General features: G+C 43.2%; 1 protein-coding gene across 1 annotated transcript in view; it reads left to right on the top strand.

Moving 5' to 3' along the window:
• Positions 1-19,590, top strand: part of LOC308325605 (uncharacterized protein) — an 80,077-nt gene that overhangs the window by 19,415 nt on the left and 41,072 nt on the right. Inside the window, exons 2-5 of the mRNA XM_080778145.1 lie at positions 4,095-4,447; positions 16,123-16,345; positions 17,323-17,521; positions 18,215-18,308. Of these exons, the coding sequence (XP_080634271.1) occupies positions 4,328-4,447; positions 16,123-16,345; positions 17,323-17,521; positions 18,215-18,308 (636 nt within the window). The 5' untranslated portion in view covers positions 4,095-4,327. The remainder of the gene's footprint in view (positions 1-4,094; positions 4,448-16,122; positions 16,346-17,322; positions 17,522-18,214; positions 18,309-19,590) is intronic.

Here is a 19,590-nt window from a genome sequence, read left to right as displayed (position 1 = left end):
TGTGTGTGTGTGTGTGTGTGTGTGTGTGTGTGTGTGTGTGTGTGTGTGTGTGTGTGTGTGTGTGTGTGTGTGTGTGTGTGTGTGTGTGTGTGTGTGTATGTGTGTGTGTGTGTGTGTGTGTGTGTGTGTGTTTGTGTGTGTGTGTGGCTGTTAGTGCATGTGTGGGGCATGCATGGAGGAGGGGGTTGGTGCGTGGGGAACTGGGAATGTGTACGTGCTTGCGTGCACCAAGAAAGATGACATGATTTGAAAATAATGTTTGCCTCCAGATATTCCGTTTTAGTGACATAGCTGATACAGAAGAAAATAATATGAGAACTATTCATTTCTAATTTAATTTGTGTATTCTGCTACTGCAAATTTAGGACATTTTTAATTAAGTCAGTTTAATAAACACAGTAACACAAAATAAATGTTGACTTCTTCAGCGTGCGTGCAGTGTGTCAGCGTGTGTGCGTGTTCAGCTTGCAGCTCTATGAGTGTAAGACACCACATAATGTGATTGGCGTCACTCACCACCAGCACAGTGATAAATAGTAGTTGCATGGGCTATTCTCTCAGCCTGCCTCAGACAACATGCCTGGCATTTAGACTATAGTCATTATTTAGTTCCACCACATACTTACTTAGGCTGTACAACAATGTGCAAACCAGTGTATTGTGCATGTATTGTGCGTGCGTGCGGCCAAATGGACCCATTCTGTTTGTAATGTACACTTATAGAGTTGCAGAGTTATAAATGGATACATAAAGTGGCTCTACTAATAATAACATAACAATGCTATTTCAAATCGTATTATTTCATGCTCTCTCTCAACAGCTAGTGCATGGAGACAGGAAAACATGCTGATAGGCCCGCATTATCCTCACAGGCTCATAGGAAATACAGGATGCATGTTTAGACTCGGTTTACCACTGACATACAGTAAAGGTTTTTGGAAGGGAATTTACCGAGCAAGGGGACAAGTGTACACCCATCGAGTGTGTGTTTTTGTGTGGACACCATGGGTGTGTCTGGGTATGATTCACTGTGCTACACAGTGAAGTAGTTTTTGGGCCACCAGCATGGTGCTTGTTTTGTTGCTTAATGCTTAATGGAGAGTGAAGAGGAAGCAATGAACAATGACATGGTCTAGTGGTCACTATAGCTGAAGTCCATGTGCAGTAAAGCTCCCATAAGTGAGACGCGTTCTGAACTCCCTACAGCAGTGTCTGTGGGGGCGGTGGGGTCCGTGAAGCGCCAAGGGTCCTTCAGGAGAGGGTCTTCATGCTTCATTTTGCTATTATGGCTTCAATTGCTAGAAGTTAGCCCAATGTGAGAACGTATAAATTAGAATGACTATTCAGATCATAGGTTTTCTCTCTCCCACCTACTGTACAATAAAGGCCAAAATTGGCTAACCAGCGACAATATCTGGCCTGGCATATTAGTAATATTGTAAATGATTAATTGTTCAGCCTGCAGGTGCGCTATGGGCAACCCTTCATAGAGGAATATAGGCCTATAGGATGAATGCATAGTTCTCTGTCAAATTTTCTTTGAATTCTGTTATCACTCTTCCTGTTTTGACATTTTTCTCGTGTTTGGAGAGAAAAAAGTGTTTCATATAAACACTGTTTCTCTCTCCCATAAAGTGACCTTGGCTTGAACAATGAAAGGGCTCCTGTTCTATGAAAGACCTCTTGTTTATCTCTGTCCGGAAAGGAGTATGACCGTGTACAGATAAAATCAGCTTTATTTTTTACTTTTTAATTAACTAAATGGCTACACCAGCATTTATATCTACACCTGTAACGTTTGATTAAACACACAGTTATGCAGAAACATCACATAAATACCAGTATATGTGCAATATACCGTAATAGTTATTATTGTATACCGTAAAGTTAATATAATAAATGGTGGGGGAAATGTTTGACTGTTTTATTTCATTTGTTTAATCATAAAACTAAATATGCAAAGAACAATCCAGTGGCTGTAACCTCCAGCAGAATTACACCAGGGGTCAAAATGACATAAAGCCAAAACCACAATTAACCACAACCACACCACTGTTCCACAGAAAGAAATGATAGGTAAAATGCAGATGCGTGCCGTAACTGTGGGCCTGACGTGTATTATATGGAGGAGGTGTGTGTTTGTGATAACTGTAATCTGTGCTATACCTGGATGACAGGACTTGAGACAAGATTATACAAAGACTCCTAGTCTATTTCTATCACCCTTTGTCTGTATTGCTCTCTCTCTCTATCTCTGTCTCTGTCTTGCTCTCTCTCTTGCAATTTTGTTGAGGTATAAGAAATTCAAGCAACATTGACCTATTCTGCCAGGGCCTGGCAGCATATTCTCAACAATATGCCTCATTTGCTGACCAGTAATTATCCTGCTCCCTCTCTTGTGGTGTAGGCTACACTGACTACACCCTAAAGAACGCTCGGCAGCGGCCCAGGCCTCTCTGTGACATTAACAAATAATTTCTGCATCGGAAACATGAAAACCTCTCCTCTACACCACTTCCTTCCTCTTACACGGGTACTTCCCTCTTAAGTGATCATTTTAGGTCAGAGGAATGACCCTTTACTGTTGGTTCCTTCTAAATGTGAATGAACTCTAAATTTAAGCTTTGTCATACATTGCTCTGTAGAGCTGAATGTAAGATCTAATAGAAGCAAAGAAAATTGTGTCTGCCTTCTTTTCTTTTTGTAATAAAGACTACTACTCATGGTCATGATCGGCTGTCTAGAGATGTTGTGATTGTAATGTTGACTTCTAGCAACTTGGACACTCACGCATGAAGGAAGCATGAGTTCAAGTCCGTTGCTCTCCCCAGGTTGGTGGGGAGTGTGTGGAGCCCAGGATCACATTAGATAATTGACACAGGGGTGAAAAATGGGTTACAAAATCGTGGGATAAAACTTATTGTAAAAGAATATATATATTGACTTCTATTGCACAGTGCACACTGTGCCCACGTCCTTGACTCCTCACACACACACACACACACACACACACACACACACACACACACACACACACACACACACACACACACACACACACACACACACTTTAATCATTTCTTTATGTCCACATAAGAGATACAAATACAAGGACACAAATATTTACAAGGTGCCGTACAGAATGCAGTCAGCAAATCCCGAACAAATAAATACCCACACACCCTTCAGGGGTACAGGTAACAGCGTCTTCGCCATATTTGGCGGCTACCGATAGTGGAAGATATTGCACAGAATTTCGCAAGCCGTTTGGCTGCTTTTTTCGGCATCCCAAGTTGTTGGAAGCCTCTTACGACCAAACTGTGTACATGTCCTAGGCTGCCGAAGATAAACACATATAGATTGCACCTATAGCCTAGTTCAATGATGGTCTGGAGGAGCGGCTGGTACTTAATGACCTTAGTCATAAAGGCTTCCTCTAAGCTAGAGTCAAAGGTGCAGGCCATTTCAAGAATGAAAACTGATTTGTTCTCTTCATTGACCACAACAACATCTGGTGTGTTAGCAGAGAGATGTGCAAAAATGTCAGTATTTTCAGTACAGAGTTGAAACATGGAAGGTTTGACACAGGAATGTTTGTACATTCTCACAGACAGTGCAAAATGTTTAGATATGTCCTTAGTTATGAGATCAACTATTCTGTCGTGGCGTGCTATGTAAAGCCCTTTATAGGCAAAACAGCCATTCAGAATGTGTGACATGGTTTCTGTAACGAGCCCTGTGGTGTGATGCAAGCAATGAGGTGCATGGGTGGAGGGAAACCAGAGGGAAAGGTTGAGTTTGGTGGGAAGGATCTGTAGCCTGGCTTTTACTGTAAAGGTGATAATGTCCTCATTGAACAGCACACACACACACACACACACACACACACACACACACACACACACACACACACACACACACACACACACACACACACACACACACACACACACACACACACACCACCACCACCACCATCTACTACATCACTACTGGGATTCTTAAATAAAAATATTTTTGTATTGGAACCGAGCAGCGCACGTGCTGTCCCTGCAATACAATAACAAGTCTCTCTCTCTCTCTCTCTCTCCCAGAGCCAGGAATCTCCCTGTCCAGAACGTCGCTGCCCTCCTCCGTGGCCTCGGCCGCTGCAGACAGCAGCAGCACGGAGCGTCTGCTCCAGAAGAAGCAGCAGGCGGCCTACGTCACCTTCCGCTCCAACAGCGACCTGGGCCTCTCCAACGCGCCGCCGCGCTCTCCCAGCACCTTGCCTCGACGCCACGCCTCCTCCACCTCCTCCTCCAGGGACGGCCAGCTGGACGAGCTGATGACGATGCAGCACTCGGAGATGGAGCGCAAGAAGGAGGTGTTCCTGGACCACCTGAAGCACAAGTACCCCCACCACGCGGCCATCATCCTGGGCCACCAGGAACGTGTCCGACAGCAGGTATAGCCTATAGATAGCAGTGGTGCCCACACTTTTTACCCCGCGACCCAAAACACTAATTAATTAGACATTCTCCCAGGACCCTGAAACTAGTGAAAATAGCAGATCTACAAGCTTGTAGATCTGCAATTTTCCTAATTCATGGAATTTCTTAGATTTTTCTTTATTTCTTCATGTTACTGAAGTTACTGAAGAATTTTTTCAAATCTTTTTGTTGATTGTTTTGCTTTTTTTGGGAATGTTTTGAAATAATAATTAAATAGTTAATTAAAATGTACCAATGTGCGCCTTGCACACAAGAAGGCCATACATGGCCTACTTGTGCGCAAGCAGAGGGTGCAAGTACTGCAACTAATGTCTATTACAACTGCTGTTCTAAATCCTTTAGACCCGTTATTATATTGACCTTATACCAACCTTGAATGGTTACGTCACCATCAACTGCCAATAAGGGACCACCATTCTTACCCCGACATACCTACCTTAGTTACATCATCAAGAATGGTGGTCCCTGGTCCTATACATACCCAGCCGATTGCAGTACTTGCATGCTCTGCTTGTGCAAGTACAAAAATACATTTGGAAACAAAAATCACACCCGTGTGATAATTATATACATAGTCGATTTGTTCAGACACGTATACCACTGATGGTCCATGATGATGGCTGCATGGTGAGGGTAGGCCTACTGTAACTAGGCCACTGGATTATATAACCTCCAGTTTTTTTCAGTGAAAAAAGGTAAGCGATGAACACTGGAGCGAGGTCACCCAGGGCTTTCTACTTGCGCCGTTATACTGTAGGTCTGAACAGTACAAAACTCCTGCAAATAGATTTATGTTTTCAGTATATAGATTGCATGTAGAATACGCACATCGACATGTGGGTGCTGGGCTAAAGAGACTTCAGTTGAAAGATGAAACTATAGTTTTATGATTTTGTTTGGACTGCCTTATAAGGCAGTCCAAACAAAATCATAAATTAATATACAGGCTTACACGCCAATGGTGGTTCCAGTTTAAATACAAACCTACACATACTGTACATTATTTTATACATGAGGTTCTTCAGAACAGCATATATTGTTGTGAGCTTCCTTGCAAATCAGCTACTTTCTCTATTTGTCATCATAGGACAAAGTAGGGCTTTTAAGTGTACATTTTTGAGGGGCTGCTAGCCCCTCCTATGCCCAGCTTTCCGGGTTTGTGTGAACACAAACATTGAAGACACAGATTTGAGACGGAAAAGTAAGGACGCAAATTGTGATTGGCCACAATGAGATGATGTATGAAGTATGATAATAAGAGCGCCAATCATTTCACACGGATGTGATTTTTACATTTCTTTGGATGGTGGAGGGCAACAGGGCACATGGTGGCTGTTGGGATTAGGTGAGATGTGCTGCGTGTATAAGACTCTGTGGCGCTATACCCCAAAAATGGTGTAAGGCCTATACAGTTTATGTCATGTTTGAGGGACCCTATAGTTGTTAGCCTAGAATCCCTGGAGTATTCTTATTCTCTAGGGATCTCAGTAAACTAGTATAGTCCATTCAACTTTAAAGGCAAATATCTAGCACACAAGACCACAGGTGTATGAAAATGACCCTCTGCGTCACTGCGTGTCTGCACACGTGAAGACAACAGGTGTACAGTGCGCATGTTTCACATGTATCCCAATGAGAGAGCAATTTGACATTTCATTACTTCATATAGAAAAATAAGTCCGTTTGAATCGTTTTAATCACTGAAGTAAACAATGAACATTGTATATTTATTTACATTTTGATCTTGATGTGGGAGAAGCCCTATCCCTCTGTAAACAAGTGACTTTTGCAATGCCACAACATTATGGACTGGGACTGCTCAGCAAGTCAGACAGGAAAGACCAGGCATATTTGCTGAGGTGGGGTTTGTTATGAGAGAGAGAGAGAGAGAGAGAGAGAGAGAGAGAGAGAGAGAGAGAGGTGGAGTTTATTTATTAATATTGCACCTGATCCATGCAGAGTGTGGGAGTCCTGAACTAGGGGGAGGGGTGCAGAGAGAGAGGGGCGACTGAGGGAGGAGAGAGAGAGGGAGAGAGAGAAGCGCTGCTGCTGTCAATAAACTTGTAATCACACTTGGAACTTCCACACGCAAAGAGATAAGAGCGTCTACTATCCAGCACAAGACCACGGAATATAAATATGAAACTTTGTGAAGACTGAGTAAACAGGGGACTTGCACAATCTCTCCAGGTAGGCTCTCAATGATCAAACTGATGTTTAGACATGTATATTTTGTCGTAATTATTTCGTCGTAAGAGCAAAATACTGGAATGATTCTCTGTGGAATAACTAAAGAAAACTTTTTTGAAACGAAGTTCAAATAGGTTTTGACACTAGTAGACAACTAGACAATATAATTCCCCACAGACATTACAAAGTGCATATGATTGTGTTTGCGTAGACAGGGCCAATGTAAACAGAGAACATTTCCTAACGCTCCACTTATCTCAAGTGTGTAATTTCCCCCTCCGCCGCTGATAGGAGAATCCCGGGGGGCATATTGACTAAGATATTGGCTAAGATATTGGCTCCATTATTTATGGCAAGAGCATAGATCCCATAGCCAAGAAGCGCGGTTGTGATGTGATTGGCTAGTTGGTTGTCATGGGAGACTATGGTAGTGAGTGACAATCAAGTCAGCGCGGCTGTCTCTTCAGCCTATGGGATGCAGAGTTTGCAGACTGCTGCTTTGGAGCCCAGTGCCCACAGACTGTACCGCGCTTTCACCGCATCATAATTAAGCTAGGTTAGTTTAAGCAGCGGGGGTTGTAATTACACCTAACTCCATAATAACCCCCTATGCAAACCACAGAGAAGGGGAGGCTGGCTTTGGGCCAGAAATAAGCATGTGTGTGTGTGTGTGTGTGTGTGGGGGGGGGGGGGGGGGGGGGGCGGGGGCTGCGTGTGTGAGTGAATAACTTAATTAATTTGCCCTGTGTTTATATAACAAAACTATAAATACTTTTTTTACCCATCATTTCCTTCTCAACCTGTGGGTCTACTCTGGAGACTTAGGACCCCCAGGTGGAACTTCTATTATTATTTTGTTGTGAGTCAAACTAAATTGAATGCCTCAACTCCTACATTCCAAGTGCTTGTAGGGTGGTGGCCTGGTGATTATTTATTTTGTGGGACAGTGGGTTCACAGCCAGAAAAGGTTGAGAACACCAGCAGTTATCAGTCACTGGATTAGTGTGTAGACACTTCTGCTGTATGTTGGTGTTTTTCACTGTTTGTTTTGCCCCTGCAGAAATGGCCCTGTCTACCAAAACAAACCGTGAAAACACTGTACTTTAAGCATTGCAAATAAGCTAAAACCAACCAACATTAGGTATAATAGTAGTAATAGTAAATCACAGGAGGGGAAAAAAAGCATTGAACACATACGATAACGAAAACCACACCCAGCCTGAAAAACAAGGCTCTATATGTATTGTAATCGCCCACTCAGACAGTTGCCTCACCTCCTACCCCACACCGCTATATGCTATCCTGTTCCTTTCATTCTTTCATTCTTCTTATTGCCACTACCCTGCTGCTTTTCATCTCCTCTCCCTCTCTTTTTCAACTCCTCACCCCACCTGTTGTCCATTTGTCTGTAATGAATAAAACCATGCGTGTGTGTTTAGTGGGGTAGTGTGCCGGAGGAGATGGATATACTCACTGTGCAACCTGTGCCAGGTCCATTTCAAAGCCATGGCACTCTACCAAAGCTGACAGGGCGTATAATGGTCACTGCTTGCCCTCAACTTGGCATCTGACCGCTTTTTGGAGATCAAAGGAACAAACTGATATTCGGTATTACGCCTGCATCACAGCCTTTATCACTTGCTTTGGTTTTACTTGAAAGTTGTCTGGACCAAGTTGAAGCTGGGTGTGGAAAAACAATGCCACCTGTTTTGTTTTATTGATCAAATTAAGTAATTAACTGAACGTGGGTTGAATCTTGTTTTGGATTAGTGTGTGAGGTTACGATGATGAGGTTTGAAGGTTACATTGTCAAGGCATTCGCCCAAGCCAGGAGCAGAGCCAAGACTCCATGCCCTCTGATGTAATGAAGAAGAAGCTCAGCTTTCTGGAGTGGCTCCAGTGAGAAATTACTGGAAGGGCGACTGCTACAGTTACAGCATGTGACAATGCTGTCATAACACCATTACAGTGCTTTATTTCACTATGTGTGTGTGTGTGTGTCAACATTCACTGTTATTAAGTCTGTTAAGTAGACTGTCATCATGCTTTTCTCCTGGCACACAAGACTGGCATAGCTTCGACCCATGTAAGTCCGTCCCAAACATGACCCCGTCAGGATGTTTTGAGTGACCCATTAATGGGGTCCCAAGTTCCAACCCTCTGGTTGAAAAACAGATTAACGTTCAGTTAGTGTCACTTCATTAACACAGTTGAAGGGGTCACTCCAGGTTTTGTCTCATTAGATTACACACTATACTGTATGTTATGTTATTTAGGGAATGACTCTTGTTCTTTTCAACTGTGCATGTGACTTCTGTTCTACCATGCAATCGTTTTAAAAAGCAAGTTCAATGCACCTCATAAGTTGCTTGCACACTGCACAATTGTGGCTGTCTTATCATCATACGATGTCACATTGTGCAATGTGAAAAAGGGACAATTGTGATCATCTAAGGTTAGTTGAATTCAGTCTTACCTGCTGTCACCTTGTGCAACCAAACTGTATGCCCTACGTCAGGTGAAGTGTGTCAGGGAGATGTTCAGTACGTTTTACCTCAAGTAAACAGCATTGTTACCTAGTCCTGACTTGGCAGTAGAGTCAGTGTTGGCAGTTCTTCAAAGGGAGCTAATAATAATCTCCAGACCGTTTTTCATTCAACAATGTCTGCACAAAGATAGTCACACATCTGCACATAAGCTAGCAGATCTATAGTGATGGATTCCCTGTCATTTAACATGTGCAATCTGTAAAACTGCCCCGGTAAATCTTCTAGTAAAGATTTCCTGGGGCCATTTCTGTTAATACAAACAGTGAACGTCCCTTTATTTATTTTGCACATGTATTATATTAGCTGCTGTGTGTGCTCCCATGTTGACAGTAGTCGAAGCACCGGGGCACACTGCACGAACATGGCCCAAAAGCCATGGCCCATGCCATAGCATAGCCTATGACGTGTGGAATGGCTAGTATGACCGTGCCACACAGAACCACCCGAGGCGCTATTATGCGACAAACAATTTCGTCACGCTAAAATGATACAATGTGGACAATTGTTGTGACTGGGATGAAGATGACTGATATAATACATACAGTGTGTGGGTCATCTTTAGGAGAGGTACAAGATACTGTAGCTTTGTCAGGTTTAAGAAAGCCCACTGATTTGTTTGAAAAATAACTTTAATATGAACAAGCTGTGTTGCCAAAGGACATGTCAATCGCTATAACCTCAACACCACATTACATAACCGGTCCATTTATAATTGTGGTGTTGTCATGGTACAGGTGGTGCGTGTTTAACGGGTTGTAAAGCTTGCAAAGTGACAGTTCACGTGTAGCTATGAAAATGACATGAGTGGAAACAGATTGTCCGTTTGACTTCTTATCAATAGATACCGGAATCAAAGTAATCCAATATTATATTATTTTCAGACATTTAACCACTTAATACTTACTAGTAACTACTTAATAAACTTTCACTCAACAGTATACGCTTCCCCCTCAGCCGATCTACAAGCTCTTGCGACTTGCAGCGTGAGGCGTTGTGTTCTTGTAGATCTGCTACTTTCAGCTAATGTTCCCATCAATATACTGTAGTCATGCAAAGGTTCAAGTGGTTGGTGTAAAAGAAAGTTCCAATAACACAAAGATTTGGCGGACCCCATGTAGTAACTCGGAGGACCCCCTAGGGGTCCCGGACCCCCCGTTGAAGGTCCCTGGTCTAGGGATTCGATTTTCCATTGTTGTTTGTCACTGTTGTTGCTGGTAAACTCACATTTTTAGCTTGTATTCTCAGATCCTTAGTCCTAGGACTAAGGATGTGGCTCAACTGACTTTCCTAAATTGTACAGTACACAAGGGCTTGCATTAAATGATGTGAACCTAAAAGGGCACTGGCACGCAGGTCAGTGGCTCCTCAAATATACCCTTGGCACGCCATGTACTGTAAGCAAGAATGCTATTTTGTGAACTTATGTATGTTTCCTATGACAGGCAGTGTCAAACCATGGGGTGCCATGGTTTCCATTATAATTGGCATGTGGCTACTGCATGGGTTTATGCTGTCTTTAAGTGAATAGAGTGGGTTGTCTGAATGCAAGGCCATTGACCATAAACTGGAATTGAATAACTATTACACTACAGTTAGTCCTTGTCAATTTAATACACTGTATGTACACTGTATGAAATTGACAAGGACTAACTTCTCAGATGATCGTTTTAGCTGCTTGAATGTTATTTTCAGTGTTGCAATACCTGCATACTGACAATGTTAGTTTTATATGTTTTATACATTTTAACTCAACGATTTGATTTCATTTTACGCTTTCGTTTCATTTAACGCTCTCAAGAGTAAAATTATTGTTAAACATCATGCATTGCAAGAAGTCTACACAATTATACAATGTAGAATAATAATAATTGTTATTTTGGTCAACATTTGCCTGTTGTCTCTCCTACGGTACGAACATCAATACAGCATGGAATATAATATGTTGTTATCCAACGATAACAACATATTCTTTCGTTTTTGGTCCGTGACTCAAATCCCCCCAAAATAATGGGCCTTGATATGAGTTTAAACCACTGGCCTTAGGCTAAAAGGGATCTATCAGATTCAGATCTATCAGACCAACTTGTCAATGGGTCTTAACCCAAACCACACCAGTTGCCAACCACATAGTGCTGTTTGGGCTTTAGATATGCCTTTATGATCCCAATGTGAACCAAAGTATTTTCAAATTCTATTGACTTACGGATTCCTTGTGTTTTGTGGTTGGAACTTGGAACCACCTACACTCCTACAATATGTTATTGTTACATGCAGCAGCGCTTCAAACCATAATCACCCTTTCATCTGAGCCTATAGTGCATTTGTCAGTCATTCATGGGCTTGATAGTAAACTGTCTTCAAGACTGTAATTACAGTAGCATGCTTTGAGGTGCCAGCCCTAAACACTAATGTGCCTCTTTCAAGTCAGTAAATGCCTTTTATGTGTCGGAAATACTTAACATTGTTTTACAAATAAGAATGTCGCACATTGGAAACATGACGTTCTCCCCTCCCAGTCAGTGACTCAGGTCAATGTTGTTGTTGTTTTTAAAGAGGGTTGCATTATAATGATACTGTAACTAGATTTTAGATAGGCAAATGTGTTATTTTGATGGCAAAATATTGAGTCTCTAACCCAGTCACCGCAAGTTGATACTCTCTTGATGAGACTTGATGCTTTTCTAAAATGTTTTGGTAGATGCAGCACGTCCTGACAAGTCCATGTTGACATTGGCCGGGTGGCTAGACAGTGGCTGCACTGAAAGGAAATCCCCATGTTTAGAAAACAAGACTCTAATAACGGTGTGGCCTCACTGTATCACCTTTAGCAATCAATTATAGTGACTGTGTGCAGTCTGTGAGTGAGGCCTAACAGATCACAATGCATGTGTTCAGTGGTGAAGCCAAAATATATGTATTGTTGGATGACATAATCTATTGTTTTACTTACTGTAAGTAAAAGTATGAATACTGCAATACATTGTAACATTTTAACATTGTAACAGAGTACATGTACTCTGTTATGTAAAAGTCCTTAATTCAAAATAAAGTTAAATAAAGTAAAAGTACAGTATTGGTATCAAAATGTACTTAAAGTACCAAAAGTAGAAAGCAGTCATTATGCAGAGTGTCCCATTTCACAAGCTTTCAAATAAAATATATCAAAATCAATGATGTGATGCATTGTAGGACTGAAGTCACGTGGTTAATGTATGTTTTGTAATGATAATACGAATATACAAAGTAGTAACTAAAGTTTTCAAATAATTGCAGTGGGGTAAAAGTACAATATTTGCCTCTATCTGAGATGCAGTGAAGTAGAAGTAAAAGTATTGAAAATTGGAAAATATTCCTCAAGTACCTCAAGATTATACTCACGCAACAGTACTTGAGTAAATGTAATTTGTTACTTTCCACCACAGCATGGCCCGGCGTAGCAGAGACAGTTTGAATGTTTGGGTTACTTGCCTAAGTTGCCTTGGGGCCCGATTCAGTGCAGTGTGTCACATAGCATCTCGAGAAGGGCCTATACCCTGTCATAAATAGTAATGACTCTGTGTTTGTGTGAGTGTGTTTTTGTATGCATTGCATGTGTCTCTGCCCTCACTTTTTCTTTGTGTGTGGGTATATATTTGGACGCATATGTCAGGTCGCGAACATCAAATAAATGGTGTACAGAGATCAGTCCCCCATCGCACGCACGCGGTGATGCACGCATACACAGTGACACACACACACATACACACATGGCAGGGGCCTGATGATGTGCCGCCCCGAAATTAAATCAAAATCATCCTCCTCTGCCCTGTCAACTAGCAGGGCTCTGGTTCGCATTATGCCTGTCTGTGTCTGTGTCTGTCTCTCTCTCTCTCTCTCTCTCTCTCTCTCTCTCTCTCTCTCTCTCTATATCTCTGAGAATTTTCGTAGCACGTGGAAGAAACACGTTATTCCAACCAGTTCCTTACTTCCTTTCCCCTCCATCAGGGGCCCCAGCTGGCCGGGTGGAGGTAGTTTAGAGACCAGGATCACTGCATGTGTTTTGTTAGGGTACCTATACCTACCCTAGGGGACACGGGGAGAACATGCAAACTCCACACAGAAAGGCCCTTTCGCCAACCCCACCTAGGGTATGGGCACTGATGACACGGAGGAGAGAACATGCAGGAGTAAAGTTCCTGCTCACCATCACATAGACAGGGATGTGCTTCCTCTGCAGTGCCAATAAGGGCTTGGCCGGTATTCCTCCACGTGTGTTTCCTCCTCCCGGGGAAACCCCTCACTGTGAGGTGTCCGAAGAGATGCATGCTGGTCTACACCCTCCCTCCCCAACGAACCGACCTGTAGTGGTCAGCAGGGACAGGGGACTGCAGCAGGCCAGCAGTGGTAATATAGGGTATGCACATACATACATTGAATGGCAGATCGAGTGGCAAAGTGAGTGACAAAGTGAATTTAATGTTGTTTAAAGTCATTTAAGTAAGTAAGTAAATTTTATTTATAAAAAAATATTTAATGCCATCAAATAGTTTTGGATGTATGGGCTGTCAAGGCCAGAAAGTAGTTTTTTGCCACTCAGTAGACATTCTCGCATAACTTCCAGGTATGATGATGATGTCACGCGCATACCCTCAAGAATGAAAAAAATAGAAAAATAAATAAATACTGTATACTGCCAGCAGTACAGTATGCAGCAAACACTCTCTCACTTCCAAAATGTCCTATAGTGACTTCTTGGAACAAATGTGAGTGACCAAATGTCAGCTTGTGGACTTCTCGGTCACATCCTCCGCACTGCGGAAGTGCCATTCTCAAACCCAAGACGTGAAGCCCAAACCACACCAAAGAGTCAGGTTGGGACAAAACGTTTTTTTAAGGTAAACCACACCAATGCAACTCAAAACTCAATGAATTGCATTGGTGTGATTTACCTTAAAAAACGTTTTGTCCCAACCCGACCCTTTGGTGTGGTTTGGGCTTAAGAGCGTGAAAGAAAAGTTCTAAAGATGTAGATGCGTTGTCTAAAAGCAGACAAGGCCATGAGAGGCACCGGCGAGTGAGCCGATCGTTGCAAAGTCCATTGCCGTCATCCGTTTGCCGCCTTGGGAGTGAGAATGCGTTGCGAACTTGCGATAGCAGGCAGGCGGACAGACAGACAGACAGAGATAGGACCACACAAAATCACGAACAAGCACACAGCCCTTGACAGTTACTGTTTTGACAGGAACTTTACTCTTGTCAGTTACTGTGTTGACTGGAACTCTTTTCAGAGCTTCCTTTCCTGTCTGATGTGACAGTCTTGTTAAGTGATGTGAAGACATGTGGACACTTGTTATATAAAGTGAGTCCTGGTTGTACCTCGGCTACTGTGGGAACTGGGAACTTACATGACGCTCCTGCTAGGGTGCACAATTTGTGTGTGAGCTTGCCTACATGTGCACATGCACTGTGTGTGTGTGTGTGTGTGTGTGTGTATGTGTGCCGACATCAATGCGTGCGCGCGACGCGTGCGTGCACGCTCACACACACGAGCGTGCTTTCATCATGTGTGGTTGTATAGTGGGTGTGTGTTTGTATTGGTTGAAAGCTGTAATGGCAGGCTGAGTAAACATGGTGTTAAATGAGGTATGTTACCCACTGTGTTGTTTGAGTGTTATGATGAGTCCGTCATATACTGTGTAACGTCACCGTCCGACACCTATGTAGGGTAAACACTGTCACTGAGTTAAGTGAGATTGTGAGGCGCATGGATGCTCTCATCTCATCGAGTTCCTTTCTTTCCTTTCCTCACTGCAAAAGAAAAGTTCAGGTATTTATACAACACGTGACATTATTAGCGTGACGTATACATGTACGTACACACTAGGACAACAGCTGGCACACATTATCCTTCACATTCTTAAACACGCTGGACTGTAGATGGTTGAGGTGTGAATCACCTCAAGTGTGATGCACTGACATTCTGATCCCCCAAACCATCTGAGTTAAGAGTAAAGCATCTTTATTATAAGATTACAATACAGATTGACATTTTCAAGTTCACAGGATAAGAATCTTAGCATTGATGTCGGGCAGAAACCTTGTATCTCCAAAGTGCTACCCACTAACATGTGATTGGTTAGCCGATTTGCTCGTTTACATATGACGTAAGTTTTCCCTTCAATGTCAATGGCGTTTAATGTGTTGATGTTTAATTTACGTCATATTTAGCGGAATTATCAGCTCTTATCATCATACATCATCATGCATCATCTTATACTGGCCAATCAGAATGCCTGTTGCCTGTGATTGGTTGGCTGATTTGCTCGTTTACATATGACGTAAATGTTCCCTTCAATGTCAATGGCGTTTAATGTTTTGATTTACGTCATATTTAGCGGAATTCTGACGTAATTTCTCCGTTCATTGTCAATGGCAAATATTGAGATGGGCGGGGACAAGATTTAGCGGTCAAGCTAGAGCCTTATATGTGGCATGCGCCTGGACCACTAGGCCAGCGGACGCCCCAGATTTGCTATTTTTTTATTTTGTTTCAGGAATTTAGTTTTCTGTCTGTGGGTTTTAGAAATATTTAACCAATAAATAAAGTATTCACAAGAGCATCACTAATTAATAACTACATTGGATGTAGAGTTAAATTAACATTGATTTTACGATATAAATTCTCAGAGATATAAATTCCATTAAATGGGGGTCGGTAGACTAATGCATGTCAAACTGCGGGGTCCTTGAAATGAAACAGGTTCACTGCTAAATCTGTATAAATCTTCTCTTATGGGGGTCCCTGACATATCTTTTCAAAATAATTTTCGGGCTAATTAGTGTACATTTTCCTTGACGTGAAGAAGTTTGGGAACCACTGATTGAAAGGATCTCATCTATGTGCCCTGTAGGTGAGGAGCCCCCGGCCCTCTGCGGGCCCCCCTGCCGGTGCAGGTGTCCTGGGCTTGGTGGAGCAGCAGGATCCCCTCTCTGTGGCCTCGCTGGAGTCCCTGGAAGCCACCATGTCTGAGGGAGAGGTGCTGTCCGCTACCGCCCCCTTCACCAGGGGCTCCAAAGCCCGCGCCAGCCTGCCTGTGGCTCGCTCTGCCAGTCAGACCAGGGACAGGCCAATAGGTAAACACCAATACACACACGTAGCCTCACGCTGCCAGCCTTCCATCTGCCTTTGCAATGCATATTGCCCCAGGCAGATTAAGTCTGGCCCCTCTCAATTGTGGGAGGGCTTCGCCAAGCCCACAGAATGCCTGGCCAATGTTGAAGCCGTCAAGCCTACTGGTCAAAGCTGGAACTGCAGACGGGCCCCTGCATTTAGCATGAGGAAACCCTGCGCAGCTGCAGGCGTTTCTGCATTTGACCACCAACTGTTGGTGGTCAAATGCGGAAGTAGAGCGTTCTTCCGGCTGCTTCAAAATGCCATTGAGCAACCTCCATTGAAATTAATAGCAGGGGGCGGGGCTGTCGCTCCCCATCCGCACTCTATCCTTTATAACTCTATCCACCTTTTTTAAACTAGCTCCTCGCCACTCACCCTACGCACTTGCACTCGGTTTGAGCATAGATATATAAATAATAGAGACGGCACCGGCACCAAGTGTGTAGAGTGAGTGGTGAGGAGCTAGTTTCAAAAAGGCCCTATGGGCTTGGCGACCAAAATGGTGATGGCTGGGCCAACCAGATTCGTCTAAAACCAGGCTATAACCAACCAGGCCCAGTATTCACATTAAGGGCGGGACATTGCGAAAAAATATTCTAACACTGAGAGGGACGAGACTAATATCCACGCAGTGATATTAGTGTCGCTACGCGAGGCTAACACACACACACACACACACACACACACACACACACACACACACACACACACACACACACACACACACACACACACACACACACACACACACACACACACACACGTGTCCTACCCACATGCACTCACACACACACACGCACGTGCAGACACACTGAATACATCTAGCGATGACATGGATATTCAGGTATTTCAAACGTTTCAAAGCAGTCAACCTAGTCAATTAGTTTGTATTTATTTATTATTTACAACCATCTCTCTCTCTCTTTCTCTCTGTTAGGTGTGTTGTACCTGCAGTATGGGGACGACACCAAGCAGATTGCGCTGCCCAGTGAGCTGACAGGCCTGGACACGCTGAGGGCTCTGTTTGTCACTGCCTTCCCCCAGCAGCTCAGCATCAAGATGCTGGAGTCTCCCAATGTGGCCATCTACATCAGAGACACCGGCCACAACGTCTACTACGAGCTGGAAGACGTTAGGTGGGCACTGAACTGAGAATAAAGCCTCTGTGTGCATTTTACATTTTTGCCATAATGGCAACGTACGTTTCTAACCCATTTAGAACTGAGGCCGATTCTAAAAACATTTTTTAACACAGCCCTTCTCTTCTTGGGGTTAGCTGGCACAAAATCAGGTTGTAGAACCAGTGGTTGAAACGAAACCAATGACATGAAGACCTGCTGTAAGAGCTAGGACGCAAGAAGAGCTAACCTTGACTGAAACTGATTGTTGTCTGACATAACATGTTGAAAAAGTATAATTGCTAGGGAACAGCCTGGGACGGGGGTCCAAGTTTAGTTCCTGTCAGCCACTGATATTCACAAACACTGCAACAAGAAATAAACTTTACACCCCATATTTATTGTGTTTGAAAGAAAGGGTCTATTTACACTAGTATTCGCTGAGCATGGGTGAATATCTCACTCCTAGGCTGTATGCGCTCACACGTGTTAACAGATGAAAGCTTCAAAGGGATTTGGCTTTCCGGACCGCATCCTTGAAATCAAGGCTATCAGATGAACGTGTTAAACCAATGAGCCCCACGAGGCCATGGTTTACAGTGATTTTATAACAGCTATGGGGCGTTGGATGTGTGGATTGAGTTATTTTCTTGTTATTATAGATTATAAACTGTGTCAGTTCCATTGATTTCGTTTTGTCTCGTCTTGTAGAAACATCGCCTCCCGCTCCTGCCTGAAGGTTTACCACAAAGATGCAGCACACGTCTTCAACCGTCGCGCCAGACCTAGCAACAGTGATCCAAGGGTGAGCCTCTCTCTTGCTCTCTCTCCCTCTCTGTCTATGTCTCTCTTTCTTTATATCCTTTTGCAGACACCGTCTTTTAAAGTAAACGTGTATGTATGCTGGCCCCTGGGGTTTATGCTAACAGCTAGTGGTAGAGATAGTTAAGTAAAACAATGTGTCTTCTCCCATCGCTGGGTATACTATTGGTCAAGTGGAATTGAAAGAATGCTTCCACGCGCTCTGGCTCTGATGTAAAGTTTATTTACCTTTGACGTTGGTGACGGCATGCTGCTGTATGGTAGCATTCTTTCTTCTTCATAAGGATCACTTTGTGACAGCCGGAAGTCTGGGAGGCTGTCTGCTGACAATATGACACTGTACAGCTCACATACAGTATAAACACCAAGCCATTGATAAGGACATGACCCCCGCATCAGTGTGTGAGTGAGAGTTGTTCAGAAAGCCCATTGAATGAATTGTACCAGACAGAAAATATGTATTTTTATATATAGGCCAAATTGTATGTGCATTACCGGTACATTATATCCATCCATATTCAACCACTTATCCGGATTCGCGTCGCGGGGGTAACGGTTCCAACAGAGATTTCCAGAGCAACATTAGCAACTTCCTCCTGGCAGAGGAAGTGGTGTTCCCAGACATTATAGTCTATGCATTTGAACTGCATATTTGAATATACTGTAATCATTCGTGGGATAATAACTAAAATACTTAGTCGAAATTGTACCCTACTACTGTAGCTCCGTGGGCTAGTGCTTAAATTCCACCCATCAGTGTATCTCTGTGTATCTTCCTAACTTGCTCTGTGCACACGCAAACTGCAGTACATAATACAACTTAAAAATGTAACCACATTAACGGCAAAATAATTGTTGATCTACAAGCTCACATCATCATCATCATTTTCGAGATCATGGATTTCACAATGTCACACCAGACTTCCCGGTCCTTCAATTCCATCCCCAGTTCCTGCTTACTGATGCATGTGTCCCTAGCGATGACATCAGGGTACGACAGTTTTCTACCTCTGGTCTGCTTTGAGGCAGGACTGTCAGCTGTGTAGCAGTGGCCGGAAAACGGTGTTCTTCTGAATTGGACTAGTGAAGAAACACGGGGAAGGTTGCCGTATATTATATCAGTGGCTCTTCCAAGACAGATTTTGCGCTCTCATTAGAAGGCGGGTGAATGAATGGTTACAGACACTTCATAAAATGTTGTGTATACTCTAATTGGTTGAGAGGACGCAGTAAGCTCTGTTACCACGGAGATGCACGAGACCACA

This window comes from Protomyctophum bolini (genome assembly GCF_963924005.1).
Source record: "Protomyctophum bolini genome assembly, chromosome: 12".
NCBI lineage: Eukaryota > Metazoa > Chordata > Actinopteri > Myctophiformes > Myctophidae > Protomyctophum > Protomyctophum bolini.
This window is presented reverse-complemented; position numbering and strand designations above follow the sequence as displayed.